The following is a 27440-nucleotide window of genomic DNA, read 5'->3' as shown; positions in this document are numbered from 1 at the left end:
ATAAAATTATTATTATTATTGTTATGGCTATAGTTATGAAATTAAATATAAATTATTTTTATAAGTTTATTGTAAATAGTTTTGTATTCCTTTTATAGATAGTTTTATAATTAAAAACGGTCAAATTTTAAAAACAGTTAAATTTTAAAAAACGATAAAATTTTAAAATAATTATTTTAATTTATAATTTTTTATTTAAAGTATAAATTTAGAAAACGAAAAAAATATAAAGGAATCTTTTATAAATAGACACATGGGTCTTATATAAATTATTTATTCTTATTGATTGATCCTTAATTAAAAAATTTAGATTGATAGATTTAATTTATTCAATAATAGCCACTCAATCTGATAAAAGAAACATCTTTTTTTTTTAATTTTTTGTTTCAAATTACTAATATTTGTCATCTTCATAATATCATTTATGGTTAACTAGTTTATCATTATTGTCCTCTCATCGTATTGCACTTTATATGTTAATGTGAGTGTTTCAAATATATACTACACATTAATAATGTACATTTTACAATACTTTGATGTAAATATGTTTTTTCTTATCTGTTTAATGTAAAAAAAAAAGTTGGTTAGAATTTTTTTTTAATATTATATTAGAAGACCACTAATAAAAGAATAATTCAATTATATATTTGTTACTAAGCTCTCTGTTTTCTCATAATAAGTTCTCAATTTCTTTAATTGAGTGCTATGAGATGAATTTATATAATGTAGGTTAATTTTTTATATGTATGAATTTATGCTTTTATTTATATGATTAAAGGAAAGGATAAAGAAATATTATGTATGGGATTAATTGTATTGTTATGAGAATTAACATGTTGAACGGTTGACATGGATTAAATTGATAAAATCTTTGGAATAGAAACTTCTCGATTAAATTTCAAACTACTTCAAAGTCTAAAATGAATAGAAATATAAAGGTGCGGTTTTGGAATTGTTTAATTTTAACTTGAACTGTACAATGTATATAAAATTTGTTAGTTATTATCTTACACGTAAATAGCAAATTATCGGAAAATGCAATTTAACACATTTTGCAATTTGTATTCAAGGGAGAAAGCAACTTATAGTTAAATTATATTATTTTTATAAATAAAGGAAGGGTAGAAAATAAATATGAACATTAAAGATAGGATTAAAAAGATTCTAGTTAGATAAGGATAAAGATAGAGTAATGAGTGTGATTTTAAAGATTATGAAAATGTTGGAGTTTGTTATTAAGAGGAAAAACAGTAATCAGTTATATATAGAAAACATAATAATTATTTATATATAACATCTATTATATATATATATATATATATATATATATATATATATATATATATATATATATGTATGTATGTATGTATGTATGTATAATATGTATAATATATATTAATAATTTTGAAGTTGGCGAATGAACGATGATTTTTAATTTGTTAATAAAAAGATTAAAGAACATGATAAAAAAGATATTTGTGAATGTATAAAAAATTTATTGATAAATTCTACTATTAATAAGAATTAAGAGTTGTTGTTGAAATTTATAAATGAATTAGTTAATATTTATATATTTGGATATATCCTACTAAGAAAGATTAAAAACAATCAACATAATAAATCTGTTATAGTAAAAAAATATATATAATTGTGTTAATTGAAATTTCAAAATGGGAGTAATTTTACTAATTCAATCTCAATTTTTTTTAACTTTGTTTAATTTAGTCCTAATTTTTATTAATTTTATTTAATTCATTTTTAATTTTGTTTTTTTCTAAATTAAAATTAAATTATATTTTTATTAAAATTCACATTTTTATTAAATATTTCTTTCATTATTCATAAATTAAGCCTAACAATATTATTGGAATATAATTATTACATTTTTTATTTTTTTACATGTAAAAACTAGGGATAGAGTTAGGTTTAAAAACAATGAAGAATTTTTCTAATTTCAAAAATAATAAAGAATTTTTCTAATTTTAAAAATAATAAAGAATTTTTCTTCTAACTTTAAAAACAATGAAGAATTATCCTTCTAATTTTAAAAATAATTAAAAAAAATTCTTTTACTTTTAAAAATAATGAAGAATTTTTCATCTAATTTTAGAAATAATGAAGAATTTTTCATCTAATTTTAAAAATAATAAAGATTTTTCCTTCTAAAATTTAAAATTAAGAATGAATTAAACAAAATTAACAAAATTTGGGACTAAATTGAAAAAAAACAATAAAAATTGGGATCAAATTGAATACAAGACATCATGTGACATTGACACTTACACATGACACTGATACTAACTTGACATGTGGTACTGAAATTGACTTAACACGTGACATAAACATTATTACACGATACAATATTGACTTGACACATATACAAAATTTTTAAAATAAGAAAAAATATAAAAGGAATTAATAAAAATAATTAAAAATTATGAATTGACACGTGACACACAATGTTCATCTACCATTAGTGGTTTAGACACCGTAATGAAAAATGATCAAGTTGAACATAAAATACGAAAATTGGGATCACATTGAACACTCGAAAAAATTTAGTCTCACATTGAACAAAATTGACAAAAATAGGAATCAAAATAATATTTAAGCCTTACAATTATATATTTTTCACACCTACATAAAACATCATTAATTATAATTATATGCTCTCTTTCAAATCAAATTTAATCATTCATTTTTAATTATTTTTTACTGTTGAGACTCTTGTGAATATATGTCACATACGACAACTGTAACATCCCAAAATATAGCATAAAACTATATACAGGTGTCATCATTTAATAATATGATAAAACAGTTACTGGAAATAAAGTTAACCTTACAGTTATTACAAAATAACCATAAATTTAAAACTTTACAAAAAGTACTACACTATTCCAAAACTATGTGCATAATTACCAAATTAGGATTATAACCGAACGGTTCATACAAAACTATTCACAAGACCGAGCGATCTTGTATTAAGCCGAGGGGTCCTCTCCTTCCAAGGACTGCTCCACCGAGAACTCCTCTCCAACTGCTCACACCCATAGGGTGATCATTGCAAAAGAATAACCGAACGGGAAACATGGACAAAAATAGGAAAAAAGGTAAGCTAATGTAATTTAATTGTATACACATACATACATTTCAAACAAGTCCAAACAATGCAAGGGTCGAACACTAAAACATACCAAAACCGAATACAAGCAAACATATGCAAATCAAATACTCAAGTAGTTATGACCGAACACCAAAATTCATGCATAAACCGAACACCTGACTTGACCATTCGAATTGTATGAATGTGTAGCTACATGCATTCCTGCACTTGTGGTGGTGAAACAACAAGACCCCATCAAGCTACCCCACAAGGTTAGTCCAGTGAAGATTACCCTGATACCTTGAGGTTAAAGGACCTCCTGTCATTCTCACACATGAGTTACTCCTCTCTACTTGAGAATGAGTAATCATAGAATATCAGGAAAACACCAGCTTAGCACGATATCCATATTCATACTTTACAATTCAATAATCATCCACGAGACATTTCGCCTTGGAATTCTCTTCCACAGTACTTAAAACATAATTCTCATCATTTAACATATAATTTCATCCAAAAATCATATCCTCACTCATAAGACCGAGAACCTTGTGAACGTTGGACACCGAATGGTTTCTCACTACCCAAGAATATGACCGAATGATCCACAATAGATAGAACAGAAGAAGTATCCGAACACTATTAAAGACCGACCACTATAAGAGACCAAAAGTTAATACTAGTATAATATTGAGCGCTAACACTAGCATAACTGCTAGTATAAGACCGAGCGCTAACACTAGCATAACTGCTAGTATAAGACCGAGCACTAACATTAGCATAACTGCCAGTATAAGACCGAATGTTAACACTAGCATAGCTGCTAGTATAAGACCGAGCGTTAACACTAGCATAACTGCTAGTATAAGACCGAGCCCTAACACTAGCATAGTTGCTAGTATAAGACCGAGCGCTAAAACACTATCATAACTGCTAGTGTAAGACTGAGCGTTAACACTAGCATAGCTGCTACTATAAAAGCGAGCGCTAACACCAGCATAACTGCTAGTATAAGACCGAATGCTAACACTAACATAGCTGCTAGTATAAGACCGAGCGCTAAAACTAGCATAACTGCTAGCATAAGATCGAGCGCTAACACTAGCATAGCTGTTAGTATAAGACCGAGCGCTAACACTAGCATAACTGCTAGTATAAAACCGAGCGCTAACACTAGCATGGCTGCTAGTATAAGACTGAGCGCTAACACTAAGAAACCCACCCTTCTAAGACAAAAGGGTCATGAATTGATAGGACTCCAAAGAGACCGAACCCAGTTAATGACCAAGCACAGAACAAGGTCGAACAGTCAACAGTAACCGCTCGGCGTTCTGCATATTTCTGCAAAACTTCTGTAGAATTATGAGTAACTCCCAATTTTGACCAAAAATCCATTTTCTTACTTTTTACACATTTTTAAAACATCTTAAAGATTCTAACAAGTCTAAATAAACTTGCCTAGACGTACCTTACCACCCAATTTCACTCTTAACCTCAAACTCTCATTTTCTCTATTCACTTCTTCTAAAACAAAAAATAGAACAGACCGAACATTTTTCTGCAAAAAACCCAACCAGTTCACAGGTTTCAATCATACACAGAATTTCAAACACAATTCAATCAAACATCCACTTATTTATACATGCAAACGTCCACACAGAACTTCCAAACAGAGAAAAACATAATTAAATTACTAGCTTCCCTTACCTCGAATAAATTAGACAATTCTACACTTCCACAGCCTTGTCTAACGTACACGTAACTTCTAAAGCAGCCTACATATTCAGAGGAGTAGTTGATGAACACATACAAGTTTTTTTTAGTTTTTTTTATATAATAATAATAACATTACAAAATAAAAATTAATATTTTAAATTAAAAAAAATAAATTAAAAAATTTATTTGTTTTAATGCAATAATTAATAAATATTTTTTATTTAATAAATGTTTAATTAAATTAATATTTTTCATATAATGAAATATATTAATATTTTAATTTATAAAATATTATTTATTAAACAAAAATAAATAAAACATATTAAAATATTAAAAACAAAAAAAAAACTTAAAACAGGATGTTAATCGTATTTGGAAATACGGATTTGAATTATTTATATCTTAATTAACCGTATTTTCAATTACGTTTAACAATATTTTTGTTTTTCTTTTAATTTTATAATATATTTTATTTATTTTTGTTTAATAAATAATATTTTATAAATTAAAATATTAATATTTATTTTATTATATTAAAAAAATTGATTATTAAATTTAAATAACATTAATAATAATAATAAAATATATTAAAAAATTGATTATTAATTGAAATTACAGAATAGGAATTTTTGGAGGTGCAGAGTATTAAAAAGAAATACCTATCCCTTCTTCCCATAAAATAGTTCATCTACCAAACTTGTTAGTCATAATTATGGAAACAAGAGTAACAATTGCGTTGAACATACATGAGATAAGCACTCACTCTGAGGCCGTTGATTTTGAACCAAACAGAGCATAAAACACAATCATATTCATATCAGTAGTTGTTGGAAGAAGAGAATGACTATGACAAAATTGAGGCTTGTAACTCTTCAATAAAGAAACCCAAGAATGCTTCACTACTTTGGAATATTTACTTGTCACAAGATTTTATTAGTTTCGTCAGAACCTTCTCATTAAGACTTTCATTCGATAAAAAAATCTAATAAATTTTACTGGTAAAAGTTACTGCAAAGCCTAAACTACAATGTCACCCTTCTCAATTGTCTATCTTGACAAAAATATAATTAAAGACATTGGTTACAAAGATGCTACTTACTATATGAAAGATCATGTTAAAAGCTCATATATAATATAATATATTTTATAGGAGCAACCCACTTGTATAAACGAAAAGAAAAACACATTTTAAATCATGATAAATAATGTAAGTAATAATTTTTAAGAAAACAAAACAAAAGCTTGAAGGATGCACTATTATTATTTATATAATAATATTTACACTGTTGTTCACCTGAATGGATTTGAGAAAGAGTGATTGAATGGATTTGAGAGAATTTAAAGGTAAATCTTTTGTTGTTTATTTGAGTGGGTTGGGAGGTAAGTGAGAGTGGATTTGGAAATATTTTTTTTTTAATCTGTCAGTTCAATAAAATCTTACATTGATTCTTACAAATTTTACTTCCAAATCCACTCAAATAAACAATAAAAAATTTACCTTCAAATCCTCTTAAATTCATTGAATCACTTTCCTTAAAATTCATTCAAGTGAACAAAGCCTTAATATAGTGACAGCTAAAACATAGTTTTTCATATACGTGACCTAATTGTATTGAAAAATCACTTTAACACGTAATTTATCTTGTAAGTTTATTAATTTTAAAAATAAGTCATTTCTCTATTCATTTTAAATTTAAAATTACATCTATTAAATTAAAAAATATTAATTTTTTTAAGAAAATAATACATAAAAAATAAAGTAATAACTTGATATAAAATATGTTTTTATTGTTATTATTAGTTATACAATAATATATAATATAGTTACAATTAAAATGTTTTTTTATGGAACGTAAGTTATAAAACAATCACTTCAACACTAAATCTATCAATTAAGTTTATTAATTTTGAAAATATTTTGTTTCAATATTTATTTTAATTCTAAAACTACAACGACTAAGGGACTATGATAAAAAAATATTCATAAACAAGTTTTTAAACTAGTTTTTCATACTCATCATGTCATTAATTATAATTTATCAAAAACTAAATAAAAGTTGACGTAAAAACATATAAGTATATTATCTAATTGTTAACGCAATCAATTATAAAACCAAGTAACATATAATCAACGATAAACATTCCGAACATGTTCAGCAAAAACATTCGATTCAGGACTTACAGAAAGAGCGCTCTTTCACAAACATGGACACAATTAGAATAGCTAAATGTAGAGATAATGTGAATAATATCAATATGTGTCTGTAAAATTTGCAGTATTGGTTGTTTAAGAACCTTTTATATTGTTTTCCTTTTAATACATTTTTGGAAAGAATTTCTTCAAAAAAAAATCTATGGAAGTTATGCCACCTCCTTATGTTGATGCGAGTAAAGATCTACTTTTTATTTGTTAATCAAAATCATAATTTTTAATACATCGTTGCAAAAAAATTTAGTCGATAAGGTGGGAATTTAGACTTATTTGTAAAAAGAATTTCAAGTGTAAAAGATGGATTTCAGAATGAGATATCGGATGTGTCGATTATGTTATTAAGGTTAGGTCCAAATAGTATATGGGCTGTTCTTTCATTTTATTATATTTGTTTTTTTTTTCAAAAAAAGAAAAAAACATAAGCATCTTTGCATGGAGTAGAAACAGAAAGTTAGGCACATAAATATACGTTATTATGATATCCAAGGAATAAGACTGCAAAAACAGACCAAACAGTATTACCTAAACACTGTACAGTGACTTTACTATTGAAATTTGTCACTTAATTTGGCAGCATGCAACCCATAATTGCAGGAAAAACAATAATAGAACGCTGGATTCCTTCTGATTAGGTGTTTGTCACGTGCACTTCAGTTGCAACTTGGAAAATACTGGCACTTGCCCAAACCATGTGCCGCCATATATTTATTACATGCAAACATAACTAAGCTGGAAGTATATCAATATTACATCTTCCATCTAAACGAGAATTCCAGTTATTTAGTGAAGCCAGAAATGCAAAAAAGGCTCTTAAAAAGTTCAATCATGGACCTCTGATTGGAAAGGTAAAGGATCATTTAACATAATGGAAAAACAAACAAATGAAACAAAAACTAAGGTAACCTCAATAATTACACCAAATCAACAGTAGAATCAAGAAATAGAAAATTGATACTATTGGGGAAACTACACTCAAGCCAATCAAGAAGAACCAGGGTTTATTACACTTTCATATACTACAAGGTAAGAATGATTGGAACCTATAATAATTGGAACCTGCCACTTCCCAAGTCAAAATCACCCATACTATCACACAGTGAAAGACCAATATACTGCGAAACCTGCAAAAATAGTTGTGGCTAGGCTACTAACTAGGATTCTTCTAGGGGCATTGGAGGAAGCATGCATTGATCCAAATGGTGAAAAAGCAGAAAGAGGTCCAGGAGCTATTAAGTCGTCTGGGTTTGGAGGGCTTGGATTGGAAGGAATAGTGGGAATGTCAGAGCCAGTTGGAGTCGGCAACACACCACCAGGAGAAGGAAACAGCGGAGCAATGTCTGGGGACAATTCTTTGAAAGGGGACAGTGAAGATGGAGGAGGATCTGATAGTGCTGCTGGTGAAGATGAGAGTGTGGGAAGTTTTGGAATAGGCTGTGAATATGATGAATGCAGAGGTGAAGGCATGAAAGTTAAGATGGTCATGAGTGTTATATAAACGTTGTGTAATGCCATTCTGAAGGTGAAGAAAAGCTAACTTACACTACCTGCAAATGGATATAATTGTGTAAGGATATTTGAGGGAGAGGGAGATATGTGGGCAGTTAGTGGGTATAATTATGGCAAGGCTTTTAAATCGTCAGTCTCCTAAGTCTGCAGGTTCAGATCTCTCACTCACCTCCTACCTAAGACTAGGTGGGACAAATGGGGTACCATGTGTAAAGATTCTATTGGATGATGATAAGGGATATGGTTTTTTACCTCGAGGAAGAGACAAAGATTGAGAAAGGATTCCATGTGCTGCGTTTGGTGAGAGAGAATCCTTTTAAGCCCGTGATCTTTGGTGCACTACAGCTCTTGATTTCCTGTTGATCCTTAAAGCCAATTTGTTAATTATAGCAAACAGGAAAACGGCTGTAGTCTTGCTTTACAAAATTCACAATCATAGTGCTTCATCTTTCAAAGGTGATTTAAAAATAATCGGCAAACAAAAGAAAGAACCATAATGATTCCAAATCTGTTGCTTGCGGTATGATCATCTGTCTTCATGAGACTGTTTCAGGGTAGAGGTGAATTTTATAACTTGAGGTTGTCTCGTGACGAACATTCCTATAAGCATAAAGGGGGCTAGGCTGGACCTTTTTGTTGCTTGAGCATTATTTAAATAAGCCTTTTAACACATCTGACAGTTTTTCTGTGTTCGGAAGTATGTGCCATGGTACCTATCAAATAAGAATCTCAATATATTCATGCAGTTTTTTATTCTTGTTTTTTTGGTCATTTCATGTGTCCAATACCTTGTTTCTGTTAGTGTTTGGCCTTAATGAAATCAATTTATAGAAAAAAGAAATACAACGAAAATTTTCGTTGACATTTTAATGATCAGGAGATACAGAGTACACATACTTTACATCGAAATACAGTGGAGCTGTAGAATTCACCCAATTGCTCAACCTTTATCTAGAATTTAGCAAGGCCCGCCTGAAATATAAAGGATAAACGATGGACTAGAAAAGTTACTGGTTCTAATGAGAACAGAGCATAACATGACACCTACAAATCATTCAAATGCAGCGAGGCAACCGCTGCAACTCCAAGGCTGCTAGCCCAGCAGTTTTGGCTAAGAGTGGTACACCTGAACTTTTGATTTCAGAAACTACAACTTCAATTCTTGAAATCTCTGATTTAGAAATCGACAATATCATTGCATGCAGTAAGTATTGCTTGCAAGCATAACCTAAAGAATGAAGCATTCGCTGCACCATCAAGTGAGGAATGCCTCTATTCCAGCTCTCTAGGATCACAGTGACCTTGGGAAGATTGGTTAGTATACCAGTGGTGGCTTCTCTAGGAGCTGCCTTGAACAGTAAAACAACACATTCAGAAGCTATATCGGCAATACTGGTTTCTGCAGAGGCACTCAACTCTAGCAAGACACCAAAATTGCTTCCAAAGTCTGCGATATCTTTTATGCATTGCTGGGGATCAACAGCACCACCACTCAACTCGGGAGGATAGTCACCTAAGAGATTTGGTTCTCTTGAGCTGCTCAAGCCTTTTGCACAGCCGACTGAACGTGCTATAAAAGCTCTACACAGCCCAAGAGTGGGTTCCAGCAAATCTTCCATGCCCTTTGCATGTACAAACTCAAGAAAGTTGCCAATCCTCCTAACCACCTTTAAATGAGAGAGTAATTTCGACTCCATCTCGGGAGCAGAAGCTAGAGCAAGACACAGTTTAACATTATTCACATTTGCATTTGAGAGATCACCGAGCAAGAACTCGAAGCATTGTGAAATTGCCTTCATATGTAGAATGTCTGGAATTGTAATAAAACTGAACTCCAGTAGCATAACAAGAAGTTTCTGGGCATAAATAGGAATAGGGTCTTCATCTTCAATCAAGGTTGGATAGAGCGGAAGAAAACGGGTATTTGATATGAATTTAAGATCCTTTAATCGTTGCTCTTCTTCAATTGGTTCACTCAAAAGAATGATCATCACATCAAAAAGAATTTTAAGGCACAAAAACCTGGCATCACCATCCTTGTTACCCTTGTAGAGAACAGTCAAACTAGGGAGGATTTCACGTATGAAAATGTCAGCATTGACAAGAATCATAGGAGATTCCTCTGTGAGAGACTCGAAAATTCGAAGAAGGGTTATTTGGAAGTCATCTCTTCCCTGAAAGACAGTAAAATCGAATATCAATTATTACCCTGTTCTACTGAAATGCAACATAACATCCAACTAATAAAATCATGACTCAATTGTGCAATCAGTGAAATAATGATCATCTATTTAAGTGAGATTAAGTAGCCAGACAGTGTGAAAAATTACGTAGTCAATGAATCAAACACTGCCGTTCATTTCAATTAAGTTAAAACTTAGTGGAAAAAATATTAAAAAGTAAAATATCTTAAAATTTATACCCAAATTTATACACGTTACATCAAGGGAAAACTTAATGTCAAGACTAGACCGTTATGACGAAATATGTAATCTTTAAGGAATGAAAAAGAGATATATAATTGATAATAATAAGAGCCATACGGTTTTTCTAAAGATAAATTCCGGAGTAAACTAACTTTGGTGGAAACAATATCCACTAATGAGAATAAATATTCATTGGCATCTTTCATCCTAACTTCATGTAAAAAAGAAACACGTTTTTGTTAATTACCCAGTGCGAATGCTTAAGATTTAATAATACGTAATTATTCGCAAATTTCTTCTTTAACTTAATAAATCTGATATGAAACATCTTTAACTAACGATTACCCCTCTCAGTGAAAACAAATAATCGTTCAACTAAGAAAATACGATTATTCGCAATGTTCTCACATTCATGTATCAAATATAGTATGCGTCTGTTAATTATTCAATGAAACACGTGATTGCTTTTAAGACTTATTATGAAATATCGTTTCTAACTATTAACATGCTAAAATAATTTCTATGGAATTTTGAGAACAATTTTAATTAAAAAAAATACTCTATATAAAAATAGAACAATTGGCCTTAAACTTTTTTATATTCTTAGCCATCATCCTCACAACCCTTATGATCAAAATCTTAATCAAAAAGCAAACTCGAGTTCTTAAAAATTTAAGTATCTAACGGCTATATCTCAGAACAACATATTTAAACCACACAACTTTTATATTTAAAGAAATATAGCAGCTCCACTATTTCAAAATCCATGAAAGCATACAGTCCAATGCAGAATGCTACATTAACACCTTTTAAATTATTGTCTGAAACTTGGGTGTAATTTACTAAAAAAGATAAGACACGATAAATAGGGCGTAAGACTCATTTAATTAAGTAAAACCCGTTCATTTAATTAAGTAAAACCCATTCATTTAATTAAGAAAGAGATGGTTTTACCATTTCTCTGAAAAGGACGGTACAACGGCGGAGTCACGTACCTGAAATGGTGTCTCTACAAGTTTAATTAGATTCGCCAACTGAAGTACGACTTGTGGTGTCACGACTTTGTGCTTAAAAGTTGAAGTTCCAAGAAGATGAAGGACAACAGGAAACAAATGAATGTTGGCTTTTGGAGATCTGCTGGTAAGGGCAGAGATGTGTCCATGGCGCCTTCCTCCCATCATTTGCTGGACATCCCCTGTTATTATATCCAATAAACCAGGAATACTAGATGCCACAATATGCACAAATGCATCCAAACACTGTCTCACATAGGCATCTTTCTCTTTTCCCAGCCTGTCCACAACAGAAAGCAACTTTTGACTACAGAAGAAGTGTGGAAGCCACCTCCTGCCATGCTTACAGAGGAGAGCCACAAGTACTAATGCCTTTCCTCTTAAAACTTCACTACCTTGCTCAACAAGAGCCAAAAGACTTGGGATCAGATTTTTATCCTCAGCAAGTTGTACAAGGTATCTTCCAATATTTGTGAACAAGTGACTCCCAAGCATTGCTATGTTAAGAAGATTTAAGCTGATTTGCTGCTCTCGTGGACTTCCCTTTACAAGAGTAGAAGCTAGGTCCTTGAATGAGAGTTTCTCAATAACAGACTGAATGCTAGGTGGATTAAAACGAACAAGGCGCACCAAGCATGATCCTGCAGTGAGCCTCATACTCTCTTGTTTCCCTGCCGCCCTATAGATATAACAGAGATTACTAAAAACATCTTGACTGGCCAATCGCCCCACCCAGAACCCTCCTTGACTGCAAATATTCTCAATTGTTCTCAATGCATACAATTGAGTTATATCATCCTCGCCCTTCCTCAACATTGATGACACAAGCGAAATTAACGAATTTGGAACCTGCAGCAAGGTGGAAATTATTTAAGCATGAAAAATGTGAACTTAGAAACCAGGCTAACAAACTTAAAACAGCTGACAGGAGGACACGAAATTGATGAAAAATGTATTTTTACCATACCATGTTGCAAGCAAACTTTATTAGGAAATTGTAAGACTTTGTATACCAGTAATAGATAAGCCAAGCTTTAAATGGCCTACACAGATGAACAACAAACATAGTAAGCAACAAGCTTGGAAGCTAACCTGCCAGCCATATGTTGTTGTCCTATTGTCCTTTGATGGAGATTCAAGTTGATTGTTATCCTTGCAGTCTGCATTTTGAGTGGATATATAAAATAGCAACTCACCCAAAGCAGCCATTGAAAACCTCCTTACTTTTTCCTGCCTGTCTCTAAGGCCATCAGTCAGTGCACCTAAAATTCCAGAATTAGACAAACTGTCATCAACAAAAGTGGAGTGCCTAATCAACAGACCAATCAATGAAGCAAGTTGAACACGCAAAGCTGATGCCTTGGATTGACGAAGCAATTTTACAAGCGTAAGCATAATTGGCCCATTGGTCAAGACATTAGCTGCATCAGCGTTAATGCTCAACATCTCGAGGTACCTAATCACATTTTGTTTCTCTCCAATGCTGGTATTTCCGTTCAAAATGGCTAATATCCGGTTGTGGACTGCCTCCAATTTCTCTTTAGGCATCTTAACAAAATCAGACGCTTGCAATGCCTCAAAAGGGAGTGAAGGAATGACTTCTAAGACTTTATCAACTTTTCTGCTAGGCATTACAGGTCTGACTGAGAGATCAGATGGATGCCAAAGAACCTGGGAAAGGTTGCTAGACAACCTTGAAGAATCAGAGTCAAGGCCAGATCCTGAGTCTTCTTTAGCTCTATGCTTCTTCACCTGAGGGCTCACACTGGGAGAAATACCAGACATGTCAGGAGTTAATTCATGAAGATCATCTGAGACGGCAGGGTTAACAGCAGATGGGGTATCGAACTGGTGTGCACTATTTTCAATCTCCTCTGTTTTTCCCTGATTCAGAAAATGATGGTCTATTTTTTCACCAGGTTCGTTGCCATCAGCTTCTTCATGTGTATCATCTTCGGTATTCTCATTAAAATCAAGTTCCATGTCAGTGTTCTCAATTTTAACTTCAGAATCATTCTCAGAGTTATTAGGCAAGGGGCGTCGATAGTTTTCTTTCTCATTTTCCCTCTGTAAATTTGTTTTTGCTATTCTTGACAATCTTAATAGATTCACACCCTTGCTAATATTAGAATGATCTTTCTGCTTTACGTCATTTGTTCTACCAGACCCTTTTATCTGAGTTCTGGGGCCATTTGGTGTTGCCCTTGTTGGTGTCTCAAGGCCTCTAGATCCTAAAATAGAGTTTTCATCTTTCTTCAAGACCCCTTTGACATCCTTTTCACGATATTTGGGAGGTGTCCTGTTATGCGAAGATTTATTTTCTGATAAGACAGATCTAGTGTGTAGCTCTACCATATCATCAAATGCAGGTTGAGCAGGAAGAGGCACCGGAGGAACTTTTGTTCTCCAAACGGCATGTCCACAAAGCTCAGACCATTGTATTCTTTCAGCTGGATCCTTTACCAAAAGGGAATTAATTAAATTAACAAAAGGTCTGCTGGGATTACCCGGAAGTGGTGGAGTAGGATCTGAAATGATAGATTTTACAAGCTGAGTAAATTCCCTTCCTACAAAGGGTGGTCTCCCAGCATAACATTCATATAAGACACATCCTAATGCCCAGAGGTCAGAAGCGTAAGAATGCACTCCACCATCTTCAAAAAGCTCCGGAGCCATGTAGGAAGGTGTTCCGCGTTTTGCTCGTGGTAACTAAAAAGGTATACCAACGACAAATATATTTTTATTATTTATTCCTATTTATGCATAAAAATGCCAAATTATCATACTTAAGCAACCTACCGAAGAAGAAAAACCTTTTGTTATATCTCTCAATTTCTTCGCTAATCCAAAATCACATAGCTGCAAGACAAAAGTACACATTTCATTTCAAATTTTCAAATTAGATCAAAGTGAATTAAACCAACTACATACCTTTGCGCATCCATTTTCATCCAGTAGAATATTGGATGGTTTCAAGTCGGAATAAATTATTCCATTTGAGTGTAAAAACCTATATAGATCATGTCATAAGTGCACAAGATAAGAATAAAAATAAATCTTAAAAATAGAAAAACAAAACTAAGACAGTTTAACTTACTGTAAAGCTTTCAGTAAATCAAGAGCAAGATCGTGAACAGACTCTTCTGGAAATTTACTATCCTGCAATTCATATAGTCAATACTAATTTAGTATTGCAAACAACGAATATGATGAATGTACTACAGACTCAAAAACACACTGTGTACCTGTCGCAATATGGAGAGCAAATCCCCTCCTACGCAATACTCTAAAACCAACCATAAATGAGCAGAAGTTTCATACCTAAAAAGAAAGAAAGAATAAATGATTGAAACTCTCAAGAGAGTCCCTCCTAATAATTATATATGTTTTACATATTAATAATCACTTCAGTATTCAAAATTCATACCACAAGATTTCTAAAATTTCAAGGGAAACTTTTTTTTTAGAGCGAAGTTTCTTAATAGGATTTCCTAATTCTTGAATTCTTCTATGAAACAATAGCATTACCAATCATAAAACTTCAGCACATTTATATGATCCAACGTGTGAAGAATCCTGACCTGCAAAAGGAGAAAGTGGTTAATTCAACAAACACGATACAGCTCAGGATCTGCTAGAAAAAGTGCGAGAAAACACATCACAGATGCAACTAACAATAATTAACAATTGATTAAAGAGAAAACAAAATGAAATCATATTAAATGAACTACAGCACCAGAAGCCTGGATAAGTTTTAAGTTTTTCAAAATCGAATGACTTACCTCTTCAAGAACCTTAGTTTTTTGCGATTTATCAACACTCTTGATGGCGAAATATTCGATAGTCTTCTTCTTCCTGCCTTTGTAAACGGTCTACGAGTATTAAAAAAAAGAGAAAGAGTGATCGTGAGTTACAATACCGAACAGAGCTTTAGAAAGAAAGCGGGAAATGGAATAAAGAAGAAAGAGGTTGCGTTACGGAGTATCTGCCGCGACCGATGGCTTCGTAAATGTGGTACTGGTTCATCTTTCTAGGGTTTTTCGTCGCAGATTTCAGTCGTTGCGGAGGAGGAACATGAAAGAGAAACAGAAAAAGAGAGAGAAAGAAACGTTGTGCCAACGGGCGGGGTATTTCAAAAATCAAAATTAGGAGATTATGCTATCAAAGGGACTATGCCTAAGGATACAACTAGCGCATTTTTTAAAATGCAAATTTGATGGAATATACTTTTCACATACTCGCCAACAGAGTAAAATTAATTTTAGTTTCATATTCGATTAAAATTTATATATTTTGTATAATAATATTATAATATATTAGATATTATAAAATAAATTAGTTGATCCAAATTTTTACTCCTAGTTTACTGGGAATAGAAAGAAAATAAATATATTGGAGCTTTCCTATTTGTTAATGAGAGGAATATTAGAAAAATACACACTTTTATTTATTACAATATATTTTCTCCTCATAATGGCATGACGAAGGAGAAATAATGACACTGGAAATTTGTTTTATTTCGATACCTTATAAATTTAGTATTCAAAGGATAAAAAATTATGTAACCAAAAAATATGAGAATAAAAAATAACGTATGATTAATATAAAAATATTGTATTATATGTTTTTATTTGTGCTTTTCTTAATGAAATACAGCTTTAAAAAAATACAAAATATGTATGCAAATGATGCGATGAAAAATCTTTCCTTCTAAAAGTGAAAAAAGAAAATAAAATAAAAAATATATTTATATAAATTTTACTGGTCTCCCAAAAATATTTGTACTATTGCGATGTTGACCGAATTAGTTGACATAAATAATAGTGACTTTTGTGTGTTAATTAAGGGCCCACAATTTTAAATATGTGTTGTTATTTTATGGGAAAAAAACAATGTTATATAAATACATAAGCACTTCAATAAAAAAAAATATATAAAAAGAATTATTCCAATATCAAAATTATTACATTAGAAATAAAAATAAACTATAACTTTAAAATAGTTGTAATTCTAAAAGCGTGTATTTTTTCACAAAAGATTTGCAACTATTAATGTTTTTTATTCAATAATATTGAAATGGTTTATTATCACACCTCATGCATTATCGCGTGTGCTCACACATATCTGTTTAAAAAGAGAGGATGTGTAAAGTCAGGAAATGTTTGAGTTTAATAAAAATTATGAACTTTAATGACACAATTTAAATATTCACTTAAATTTCATAATGGTAAAAACAAAAAAATATACAGTTATTCTTTTTTGCACGAGTTTGTGTTGAACAATCTACCTTCCATTTTTTATCATCAAAAGTGGAATGATATTGAAGTTCTCAATTCGGTGTTATTATATTTCTCTTTCTCATATTTATTTCTTTTGTCGTTGCCTACTACTTTTTTATTTTAGTAGCATTAAAAGGTTTTTAGTTGAAAGGATGAAAATGTTATAATGTTGCCATTTTTTGTTTTACATACTGTGTTTGTTACTATTTTTGTCTGCATTTTTTTTTCTTTTATTTAGATCTATTTTTATTGTTTCTTGTTTTGTGGAAAATATTTGATATTTTTTGAACTTGTGACTAATCATTATAACATCTATTTTGTTATCGTGATATATTTGTGTCCGTCTAGTTGTTAATGCTACCAAATGTTTCTTTTGCCAACATTCATTTTTCTTCTTCTTGCATTTTGTTGTTATGACCATGATTGTGGAAACACTTTACATTATCACATTCATATGTTCTTATATATTAAAATGCACACTAATAACTAAGATCAATGCGAGAATCATACATATTTCATCAAAGTTTTTAAAATAATCATCTATCTCTTGCATAAGTTAAAGATTTTATATGGAGTAAAAATAAGAAAATGAAATCATATATAAGAAAAAAAATTATAACTATAAACTTATTACTTTAAGGTTTTCAATTTAAATAATGTTAATTCTTTATATAAATTTGACATGTGTCTCATTAGTGTTATATCTTCATAATAAAATAGTCTCTTAATAGATTTATGAATAATATCATAATTGATAATTAGTTTTGGTAATCAACTAATACAATTACAAAATGATTATTGTATTGAAAGTTTGTTTGATAAAAAACTTAAGTAAGCATATCTCATTAAGATGTACGAGAGTATTCATATTTAGCAATACTTTCACAAGGGAGAAAGTATATCAATATGAAAAAAACCATGTGTCCAAAAGTCAAGAGTATAAGAAAAAACTTCAACATCCTCGAAAAGATAGAAAGTCATGTAAGAGGTTTTAGCGTTTAAAAGTATACAAACTTAGAATATATTAACAAAAATAATTAAATTCGTGAAGAAAATTGTCAAATATATTTACATATTTATTGAACTATTTAGAGTAAAGACGATGCAAAACTAAAGAGTTAGGCAAACACACCGAGAAAGAATGAACTTTTGATATATGCATAATTCATTTAAAATTATATCATATTAATTTAAAAAAAGTAACAAAATTAATCAAGTACATTTGCGCATCTATTTTCATCCCCTATAATACTTAATGGTTTCAGGTCACACTAAATTATTTCATTTGAATGTAAAAGCTTATATATCATATCGTGCATATGATAAGAAATAAGAACAATACATCCTAAAAATAGAAAAACAGATTAAACAATTGTTGAACTTATTGTAAAACTTTCACTAGATCATATGCAAGGTCATGAACAAAGTCTTTATAGAAGTTTACCATCCTTTAATTCATCCACATCACCAATACAAAATTAGCAATGCAGAACATATCCCAAAAATTCCTAGGATCTACATATTAAAATTCATAAAGGTATATTTGGATCAAATATGAATATTTAAGAGTGTAATGGAGGTGGAGAGGGAATCAAAAGCAAGCAAACAACAAAGAGTTAATGACTATTTTATTAAAGTTATGCATAAAATATATATGATTTTTAGCTTCAAACGAATGAATGAAAATACACTACATAGGCTCTAAAACAACACACAACAAAACACAATGTAGCTATAACAATATGGAGAGTGTAACACTCTCTTCGTGATGTCACGTTTAATTTATAAATCTTTCATTATTTACCAAAATTTTAACTGTAAAACCATTGCAGAAAAATAAATGGATAAAAACTTTAATTAATGATTACAAAAGTACGTAGACCAAACATAAAACTTTATTATCCAAAGTTCAAACTAAGAAAAATGTTTATCCAAATTCATTACATTAAAATAATATTTGTTTAAACGAGTCTAAAAGAGTCAATCAAACATATTGAAAAGGAAAAAACTTAAGAAGGTCGATCTAGAGGAAGTTGGACCGGAAGAACTCTATATGTAAAAGTTCGACTTAAAAGAACTCACCTTGGATAAACTCGTCCTGAATGAATTCAGCTTGGCTTGGAAAAGCTCAACCTAAATAAGCTCAATTAAGATAACTCAATCGAAACAACATAGGTATAATTAACAATTACAACTATACAACTAGGGATGACAACGGGTTGGGTCGGGCACGAATAGTGCCTACCCGCAACTCGACCCGACAAAAAAAAAATTCACCCGCTACCTGACCCGCTACCTGCACTGATACCCGCTTAAAAAATATCCGCAGTTATTTTAAAATCCACGGATACCCGTGGATATCCGCGGATACCCGCAAATATTTAAAAAAAATCTATTTTAAAAAATTATTAAAATAAAATTTAAATAGAATTACAAAAAATATATAAAATATAATATAAATTTAATTAAATTTAATCTTGTAAAATATAAATTAATTTAATTTTAATTAAATTTAACTTAATAAAATATAAATTAAATTTTTATTTTTATTTTTTGCGGGTAGCGGGTATCAGCGGGTACGAATAGTATAATACCCGCACCCGACCCGTTTATAAGCGGGTATTAAAATATCCGCTACCCAAGGGTTGCGGGTAGTAAATATTCGCGAGTATCAACTATCCGTCGCGAATTTTATCCGCGGATATCCGCGGACACAGATTTTTTGTCATCCCTACATACAACCTAGTTTTTATCATATCTCATTACATAATAATTTCACTACTTTATTATTTTTATATATAAAATTAAAAAATATTAAAGAAAAAAAACAATCCCAAATCATTAGACTACTTTTAATTACAAAAAAACAAACTAAAAAAGTTAATTTTAAAATACATCACTGGTAATTATTATATAAAAGAGATATATATTTTTTATAATAACTTTTAATCTTATATTTTATTAAATAATATGATTTAATATTTTTTTATAATCAATTTCTTTGACAAAAAATAATGAGTATCATTACTATAATTATAAAAGTAACTGTAAATGAATTTCACAAATTTATTTTATAAAGTTTTATTTATTTTTCATATAATTTTTTTATTATAAATAGTTATTTTAGTTAAAAAAACAATACAATTTTTTTAAATGTTAAACTTAAAAAAAATATCACTTTAAAAGTAAAATTAGCAAAATAATTATTTTAATTTAAAATTATTATTTAAAAGATAAAAGTGATAGAAAAAATGTGTACCTAAAATGAAAACAAATCCTTTTATATAATGCTATATATTTTTAATTGAACAAATTTATCTTTAAATATAATTATATAACTTTTATTTTCATTTAAATATATTGAAAACCAAGTACAAATGAGTGTCAATAAACATATTATTATTATAATTATAAAAATAAAAATAAAATAATTTCATTATTTTATTTTAAATAATTTTTTAATTTAAAAATATTCAAATAAAAAATAAATAAAAATTTAAAAACAGTCATTTGATAAAATAGTTGTTTTATTTTTAAAAAACAGTTATTAAAAGGTAAAAGTAAAAACAATGTGTACACAATAAAAATAGAATATCCTTAAACAGTAAGTATAGATGATAAATTTATATATTTATAATTTTTAAAATTATGTTATTTAAATACTTGCATTTATTTTTTATAGTAATTTTCAACCACGGTAATTCATTCAAAATTTGTGAAGTGAAAAAATCTATCAATATGAATGTACCAAATTGTCCCTAAGCAAAAAGACGTGGTCCGTTGGATCAACAATCTCCAGGGTCAAAGAACAAAGGAGAGAACCCTTGCACATTAAGTAAATTACAGAGGAAACAACACTGGAAACTAACAATTGAAGGGACAGTAGGAGAACAATGCAATCCTAACAATAAACAATAATACTATTAGTAGTCTGGGGTTCCACTAAGAGCAGGTTCGAAGTTTGCTTCTTTATTTTGGTGTGGCATCTATGCTCTCTTCTCTCAACTCTCAATTACATTACCAGGTCTGTGCACGGCTTCATCTCTAAAACCATTGTTTTTTTTTTTTTTTTAATTTCATGTTTTTTTAAATATAGGGTTTTAAGAATTTTTTCCCCATATGCATATTCAAATTCGTTGAGTGCATTAACTTATTCCCTTTGACTTAAAAAACAACGAGTGCCCTACTGTAAAGGTTTTTTGTTTTTTGTTTTCTGGGGAAGGGTTTGTTCAAGCTTCCCTGATGTTTTGTTTGATAAGGATTGTTCCTTAATTCCGTGTTTTTGGTTAACTTTGGAATAAATTAGGGTTTTTGCTGTTACTCTCCTTTGTTGTTTGAATGTTGCTTCTGTTTGGTGCCGTGACAGGTTTGCAAAATAAAGAAGTGCCTATGGCACAGTAATCTTGTTCTAAGATCAGGGTTTTAATTATGTTCTGATTTTTTTATGGTGCAGGTGTACAGATGATTAGCTTTTGTAGGGTTTTTTATGTTGTATTTGAATTTTGGTTCCTTCGTGGAAGTTTAACGCGGCGGAGTGCTACACCAAACTCATTTGGAGCAGGTATGCTTCAACCATACGCAACAAAGTACAGTTATTTCAAGCTTGTAGTGTGATGCATATTTGTTGCCTGGTGCTTCAAATACTCCTAATTGCATTTTACATTAAAAAAAATATCTGGTCAAAATAAATGCAAATATCACAATAATTTACAAAATGAGAACATTTATATATATATATATATATATATATATATATTATGTATAATATAAGATAACTTTTAAAATATTTATTCTCTCTTTAGATTTATATTGTTTTAAAGTTAATTTTATAGTGCATGCTAATTTTATTGTTTATATTCCGTATTTATTAAAATTTGTCATTTCTTCAAAATGTTTTCAGATCATGGTACATTTGTCTACTCTTTGTAAACTTGTTGTATCTTCATGCCTGTATCTGACATATCAGTTCCTATGCTGATTTTGTGTTTTCTAGAACCTTAGTGAAGGTTTGGGTGTTGTTTACTTACTGTTTTCTTAAATTTATTTTACCCTTGAATGCATTTCTATTTGCCAAAAGTTTGTCCCTTGAATAGAAACTGAAAATAATGGTTGTTTCTGTTGTATGGTTTCTAAACCACTTGTATTGGAAAGAATTTTCAAAAGTAGATTTTAGATGATAAATTGATTGTTGATTGGTGGGAATTTTCAGAACTAGTGTTGATTAGTGTGAATTGTTTTAAAAAACTATATTTGTTGGCTGTGAAGAATTGAAAATCAGACTTCAAGCTAAGTATTTTGATTAGCAGAACCTGCCCTGGGTGCATGGAAGCATTTTTACATCTGTCTTTACATTTCATTTGGTTCTCTGTTATTTATGCCTATGCTGACGTCTCTAAAAATAATGAAAAGGAAAGCTGTGGTGATTCTTTTTTCCTTACTTATTCTGTTTGTTTTGTGTGACAAGTTCACACAAGTTAAACTATGGTGATCTGAAAACTGTGTTTTGGATGCCTATAGTGTTTCCGCTACTATTTTCCTAGCAAATTGAAAGATCTGGATGTCCATCTACTGATGCATTAATTTTATGTTTAGAAAGTTGTTTGTGATATCATCAACTTCATTTTAAGATTTTTTACATGGGATCTTATAATTGCATGTTATACAATATTTGCAGAGTCCATTTGAATGTGTAGACTGCAAATTTTTTTTGGCTGGTGGGGTCTTGGAGGATTTGTTCACAATTTACACTTGCATTCTGCTAGCCTGTTCTCGTAAGAGTTACAAATTAAATGTAGCTTGGTTGTCAGTGTGCTTGGTCATAGCACTCACTTTCAGGTTTTGAAATCTGAATTTTTGATGGAGTGCAATAAAGAAGAGGCCGTGAGGGCCAAGGAAATTGCTGAAAAGAAAATGCAAAACAAAGATTTCAGTGGGGCTCAAAAATTTGCTCTTAAGGCTCAGCAGCTTTATCCTGATTTGGAGAATATTAATCAAATGCTTATTGTTTGTGATGTGCATTGCTTTGCTGATCAGAAATTGTTTGGCAATGAGACGAACTGGTATAAAATTCTTCAAATTGAGCTGACGGCTGATGATGCAACAATTAAGAAGCAATACAGGAAGTTTGCTCTCCAACTTCATCCTGACAAAAACAAGTTTTCTGGTGCAGAAGCGGCATTTAAGCTGATTGGGGAAGCTCAAAGAGTTCTTTTAGATAGAGAAAAACGAACTAGGCTTGATATGAATCTGGGCAGGGCTCCAATGAACAGAGCTACCATGCCATCTCATCATCATCAGAATGTTCAGATGAATTTTAATCATGTGATGCAAAACACTGTCAGACCCAGTTTTACAAACTTAAATCCTCATCAGCAACGACAGTCTGGACAGACATCTCATCAGGGGCCTAATCGTGGCCGCCCTACTTTTTGGACCATGTGCTCACATTGTTCTGTTAGATATGAGTATTTTCTGGAAGTTTTACACAGATCTCTTCGCTGTCAACATTGCAATAGGCCCTTCGTTGCATTGGATATACAAAGTACAGCACCATCAACTAATTCAACTCAGCAAGCTTTTGGTGCACAGAACCATAGCCAGAATCATAGCGCTTTCAATGTTGGTGTTGGATCTCAAGGTAATGTGCATACTCACAGATCACACACTGAATCACACAAAAAAAAACGCCATCCTGTGGATGACCCTGTAAAGCCAAATGGAAAGAGAAGGAGAAAGCGGGCAGCTGAATTCAGTGAAAGTTCTGAATCTGTGGGCAGTACTGATTCGGAATCTGAAGAGGAGATTCGTTTTGACAATGATGCTGTTCCTGGTTTTTCTACCCACATAGAAGAGAATCCACGGAGATCTACGCGACAAAAGCATCAGGTTTCCTACAAGGAAAATGTGAGTGATGATGAAGGGAGTGGATCTCCATCTGGTGCTGGAGAAGAGGAGCATGAGGAGGCAGCTAAAATTAATGAACAAAATGGTTTGGCTGCTGATAAGAAAGATCAGGGACAGGAAAAGGGGAAGCAGAACTTTTATTCTGAAGAGAGCGTTCAAAATATAAAAGAGGAGCTTAAGGAGGTGAGGGAAAAAGAGGCAGTGGGTAGCTCAAACACAGACAAAACTTCAGAGCATTCACCCTTGAAATCAGCAGATCAACCAGCTCAGTTTATTTATCCAGATGCAGAATTCAGTGACTTTGACAAAGACAAGAAAGAGGGGTCTTTTTCTGCTGGGCAGATTTGGGCTATTTATGATACTGTTGATGGTATGCCTCGATTCTATGCTTTAATCAGAAAAGTTCTCTCTCCTGGATTCAAGTTGCGAATAACATGGTTTGAACCAGATGCAGAAGAGAAAGATGAAATCCACTGGATAAATGAGCAATTGCCAGTTGCTTGTGGGAAACATAGACTTGGTAATACAGAAAGTACTGAAGATCCACTGATGTTCTCCCATCTTATTGTTTGTGAAAAGATTGGCCGCAGTAGGTATGAAGTATATCCTAGAAAGGGAGAAACTTGGGCTCTTTTTAAAAATTGGAATATCAAATGGCATATGGATGCGGAGTCTCATAGGCAGTATGATTTTGAATTTGTCGAAATCTTATCAGATTACATTGAAGGTATGGGAGTAGTTGTTGCATACCTGGGTAAATTGAAAGGTTTTACATCTCTCTTCTCTCAATTGGATGGAGGCAAGCGTACCATTCAAATTCCATCGGCCGAGTTATTCAGATTTTCTCACAGGGTTCCATCTTTTAAAATGACTGGTCGGGAAAAAGTTGGTGTTCCTGTAGGGTCTTGGGAACTTGATCCTGTATCCCTGCCAAGGAATATTGAGGAAATTGATGTTCCTGGAGATTTGAATTTAAATGTCGGACATTGTCCATCTAGTGGGAATGGCTCAAGGTCTTCAGATATGTCGAAATTTGCCAGGGAGGTAGATGCATCTACTGCAAAGCTTAATTTGGAAAGAAACAATTCTTCAAAGGAGAACAAGGATCCCGTTGAACATACTGGTAGTGATCTTTCATCCTCAGCCGCAGAAGCTTTTGAAATTCCAGATCCCGAGTTCTATAATTTTGACGGTGGGAGGTCCATAGAAAAGTTTCAGGTTGGTCAGATTTGGGCATTTTACGGGGATGAGGATGGACTACCAAAATACTATGGTCAGATTAAGAAGATTAGGATCAGACCAGAACCTGAGTTGCAAGTTACTTATCTTACTAACTGTTGGATACCAGAGAACTGTGTCAGATGGGAAGATAAAGACATGCTTATTTCCATTGGCAGATTTAAAATCAAAACGAGCGCCAGTCCCTACACTTATACTGACACCCGTTCTATTTCACATCAGGTGCAGACTATTACTGACGGTAAGAAGGAATATGAAATTTTTCCAAGGAAAGGCGAAATTTGGGCATTGTACAAGAATTGGACGACTAAAATAAAACGTTCTGATCTGGCAAATTTGAAGTATGACATAGTGGAAGTTGTTGGAGAAAATGATTTGTGGATGGATGTTGTACCTTTGGAGTTGGTAAGTGGTTATAAGTCAGTTTTTAAGTGCAACTTAAATGCACGATCAGCTAGGACCATGAAAATACTTTGGAAAGAGTTGCTCAGGTTCTCCCACCAAATCCCTGCCTTTAAATTAACTGAAGAACGTGGGGGCAATCTGAGAGGCTTCTGGGAGCTTGATCCTGGAGCATTACCCCCTTATTATTTTAGCAGCGAATAATACAAACCTAGGGCTCCTGAACTGAAAATGAATGGGCTTAATGTGTTTACTTATAACCCTATTGCCTTTTGCCGGGAAGCAAAGTTTGATGTCCTAATGACAATTTTGGACTCGGTTCTTTTAATAGTTCTTCAAATTTAAATTAGATAAGAACAATATACCTTTTTGTGTATATGCAGCAGTAGCTGCTGCATGATCACACTTGATATGACAAGTCCTTAGATATCGTTCCAGCTGTCTAGAGGTAAGGAGGTATTACTGGTTTTTCATTTGCATTCTTTGCTTTGTTTATCATCAGTTGGAATTTGAGTTGTAATTGGCATTGTTGTGCTTTGAAATCAGTATTTACTAAAGAAACTGAACATAACATTGTTGTGCTTTGAAATTAGTATTTATTAAAGGAACTGAACATAAGTTGTGCTTTGAAATTAGTATTTACTAAAGAAACTGAACATAACACAATCCCATGTGAGTGCATTGGCTTTAACATGCAATGACTTCAGAAGTATGTAATATATTTTGCGGTAATGGGTTTTGTTATAAAAGTAATAAAGTGCAATAGATTATTCTGGCTTTCCAAGCCCATAGGAGGAATAAAACTACTGGTTATCTGTCTCGCACATATGTATTGTGGGCACAGTAGTATATTTCTAACTATAACATGAGGGTTTAAGTAGAGATCAAGTTTGATTACGATCCTTTATATTAAAAATTATCAATTTTTGTAATAATTTCAAGTTTGTTTTTTTCATGTTCATAAGGGTTAAATGTAATATCAAATTTGATTTTGATTCCAAATAATGAATATTTATAATAGCATAATAACGATGACAATTATAATCCAATATTATCATTTCTTTTACGCAATTTCTCCCACTACACTTTTACATAAAAACTATATATCTTCGATATAATTTAGTTTATCAAAATTATTAACATATAAATTATATTTTTGACATTGTTCCTAACTCTATGACGTCTTAAAATTCAGACTTCTTACCCTTGCAAAGATACAAGCTACGATTTTCAAATCCAAAAAATTATATGGATATAAGCAATTATATATATATATATATATATATATATATATATATATATATATATATATATTTATATTTTGATGGATTTAATATAATAAAAAAGTTAGAAAGTAATAAATTTTAAAAATATTATTACATAAAACATAAAATTTTATATTTGAATTATAAAAAAGTTTAAATATATTTCAATTGTTCGTTTATCTGTTTAGAAAATAATAATAGATTTTATGATAATAGTAATTTAAATGATTTGATATAGACTTTCTTCACTTGAATGAATTTGGGGCAGAGTGATTGACGAGATTTGAGAGGATTTGAAGGTAAATTTTTTTGTTATTTATTTAAGTGAATTTGAAGATGAGAGTGGATTTGGAGGTAATTTTTTTAATCTATC

The 27440-nt window shown here is 31.2% G+C and overlaps 3 protein-coding genes across 4 annotated transcripts; 1 reads left to right on the top strand and 2 right to left on the bottom strand.

Moving 5' to 3' along the window:
* Nucleotides 1-7918: 7918 nt before the first annotated feature.
* AGP25 (arabinogalactan protein 25) lies at nucleotides 7919-8664 on the bottom strand. Its single transcript, XM_088091907.1, has one exon. The coding sequence runs from the start codon at nucleotides 8544-8546 to the stop codon at nucleotides 8124-8126; it is 423 nt and encodes a 140-aa protein (XP_087948033.1). The 5' UTR covers nucleotides 8547-8664; the 3' UTR covers nucleotides 7919-8123.
* A 717-nt stretch (nucleotides 8665-9381) lies between these two features.
* Nucleotides 9382-16132, bottom strand: LOC124828778 (kinase family with ARM repeat domain-containing protein). Its single transcript, XM_047302158.2, has 10 exons — nucleotides 15958-16132; nucleotides 15762-15851; nucleotides 15508-15560; nucleotides 15225-15300; nucleotides 15077-15138; nucleotides 14911-14989; nucleotides 14779-14838; nucleotides 13072-14688; nucleotides 11962-12828; nucleotides 9382-10714 (listed from the first exon to the last, which is right to left on the bottom strand). The coding sequence occupies exons 1-10, from the start codon at nucleotides 16003-16005 to the stop codon at nucleotides 9596-9598; spliced, it is 4071 nt and encodes a 1356-aa protein (XP_047158114.1). The 5' UTR covers nucleotides 16006-16132; the 3' UTR covers nucleotides 9382-9595.
* Nucleotides 16133-21141: 5009 nt separating this feature from the next.
* Nucleotides 21142-26391, top strand: LOC124828804 (uncharacterized). Of its 2 annotated transcripts, none has more exons than XM_088116660.1 (3): nucleotides 21142-21282; nucleotides 21712-21819; nucleotides 23066-26391. In XM_088116660.1, the coding sequence occupies exon 3, from the start codon at nucleotides 23115-23117 to the stop codon at nucleotides 26004-26006; it is 2892 nt and encodes a 963-aa protein (XP_087972786.1). In that variant the 5' UTR covers nucleotides 21142-21282; nucleotides 21712-21819; nucleotides 23066-23114; the 3' UTR covers nucleotides 26007-26391. The 2 variants fall into 2 exon arrangements, with proteins under 2 accessions (XP_087972786.1, XP_047158141.1); XM_047302185.2 differs by having other exon boundaries at nucleotides 22933-26391.
* The last annotated feature ends 1049 nt before the right edge of the window (nucleotides 26392-27440 follow it).

Source organism: Vigna umbellata, chromosome 5, assembly GCF_029865625.1.
Source record: "Vigna umbellata cultivar VRB3 chromosome 5, Vumbellata_1.0, whole genome shotgun sequence".
In the NCBI taxonomy this organism is placed as follows: Eukaryota; Viridiplantae; Streptophyta; class Magnoliopsida; order Fabales; family Fabaceae; genus Vigna; species Vigna umbellata.
The sequence above is the reverse complement of the archived record's forward strand: the minus strand, read 5'-3'. Positions and strand labels throughout refer to the sequence as shown.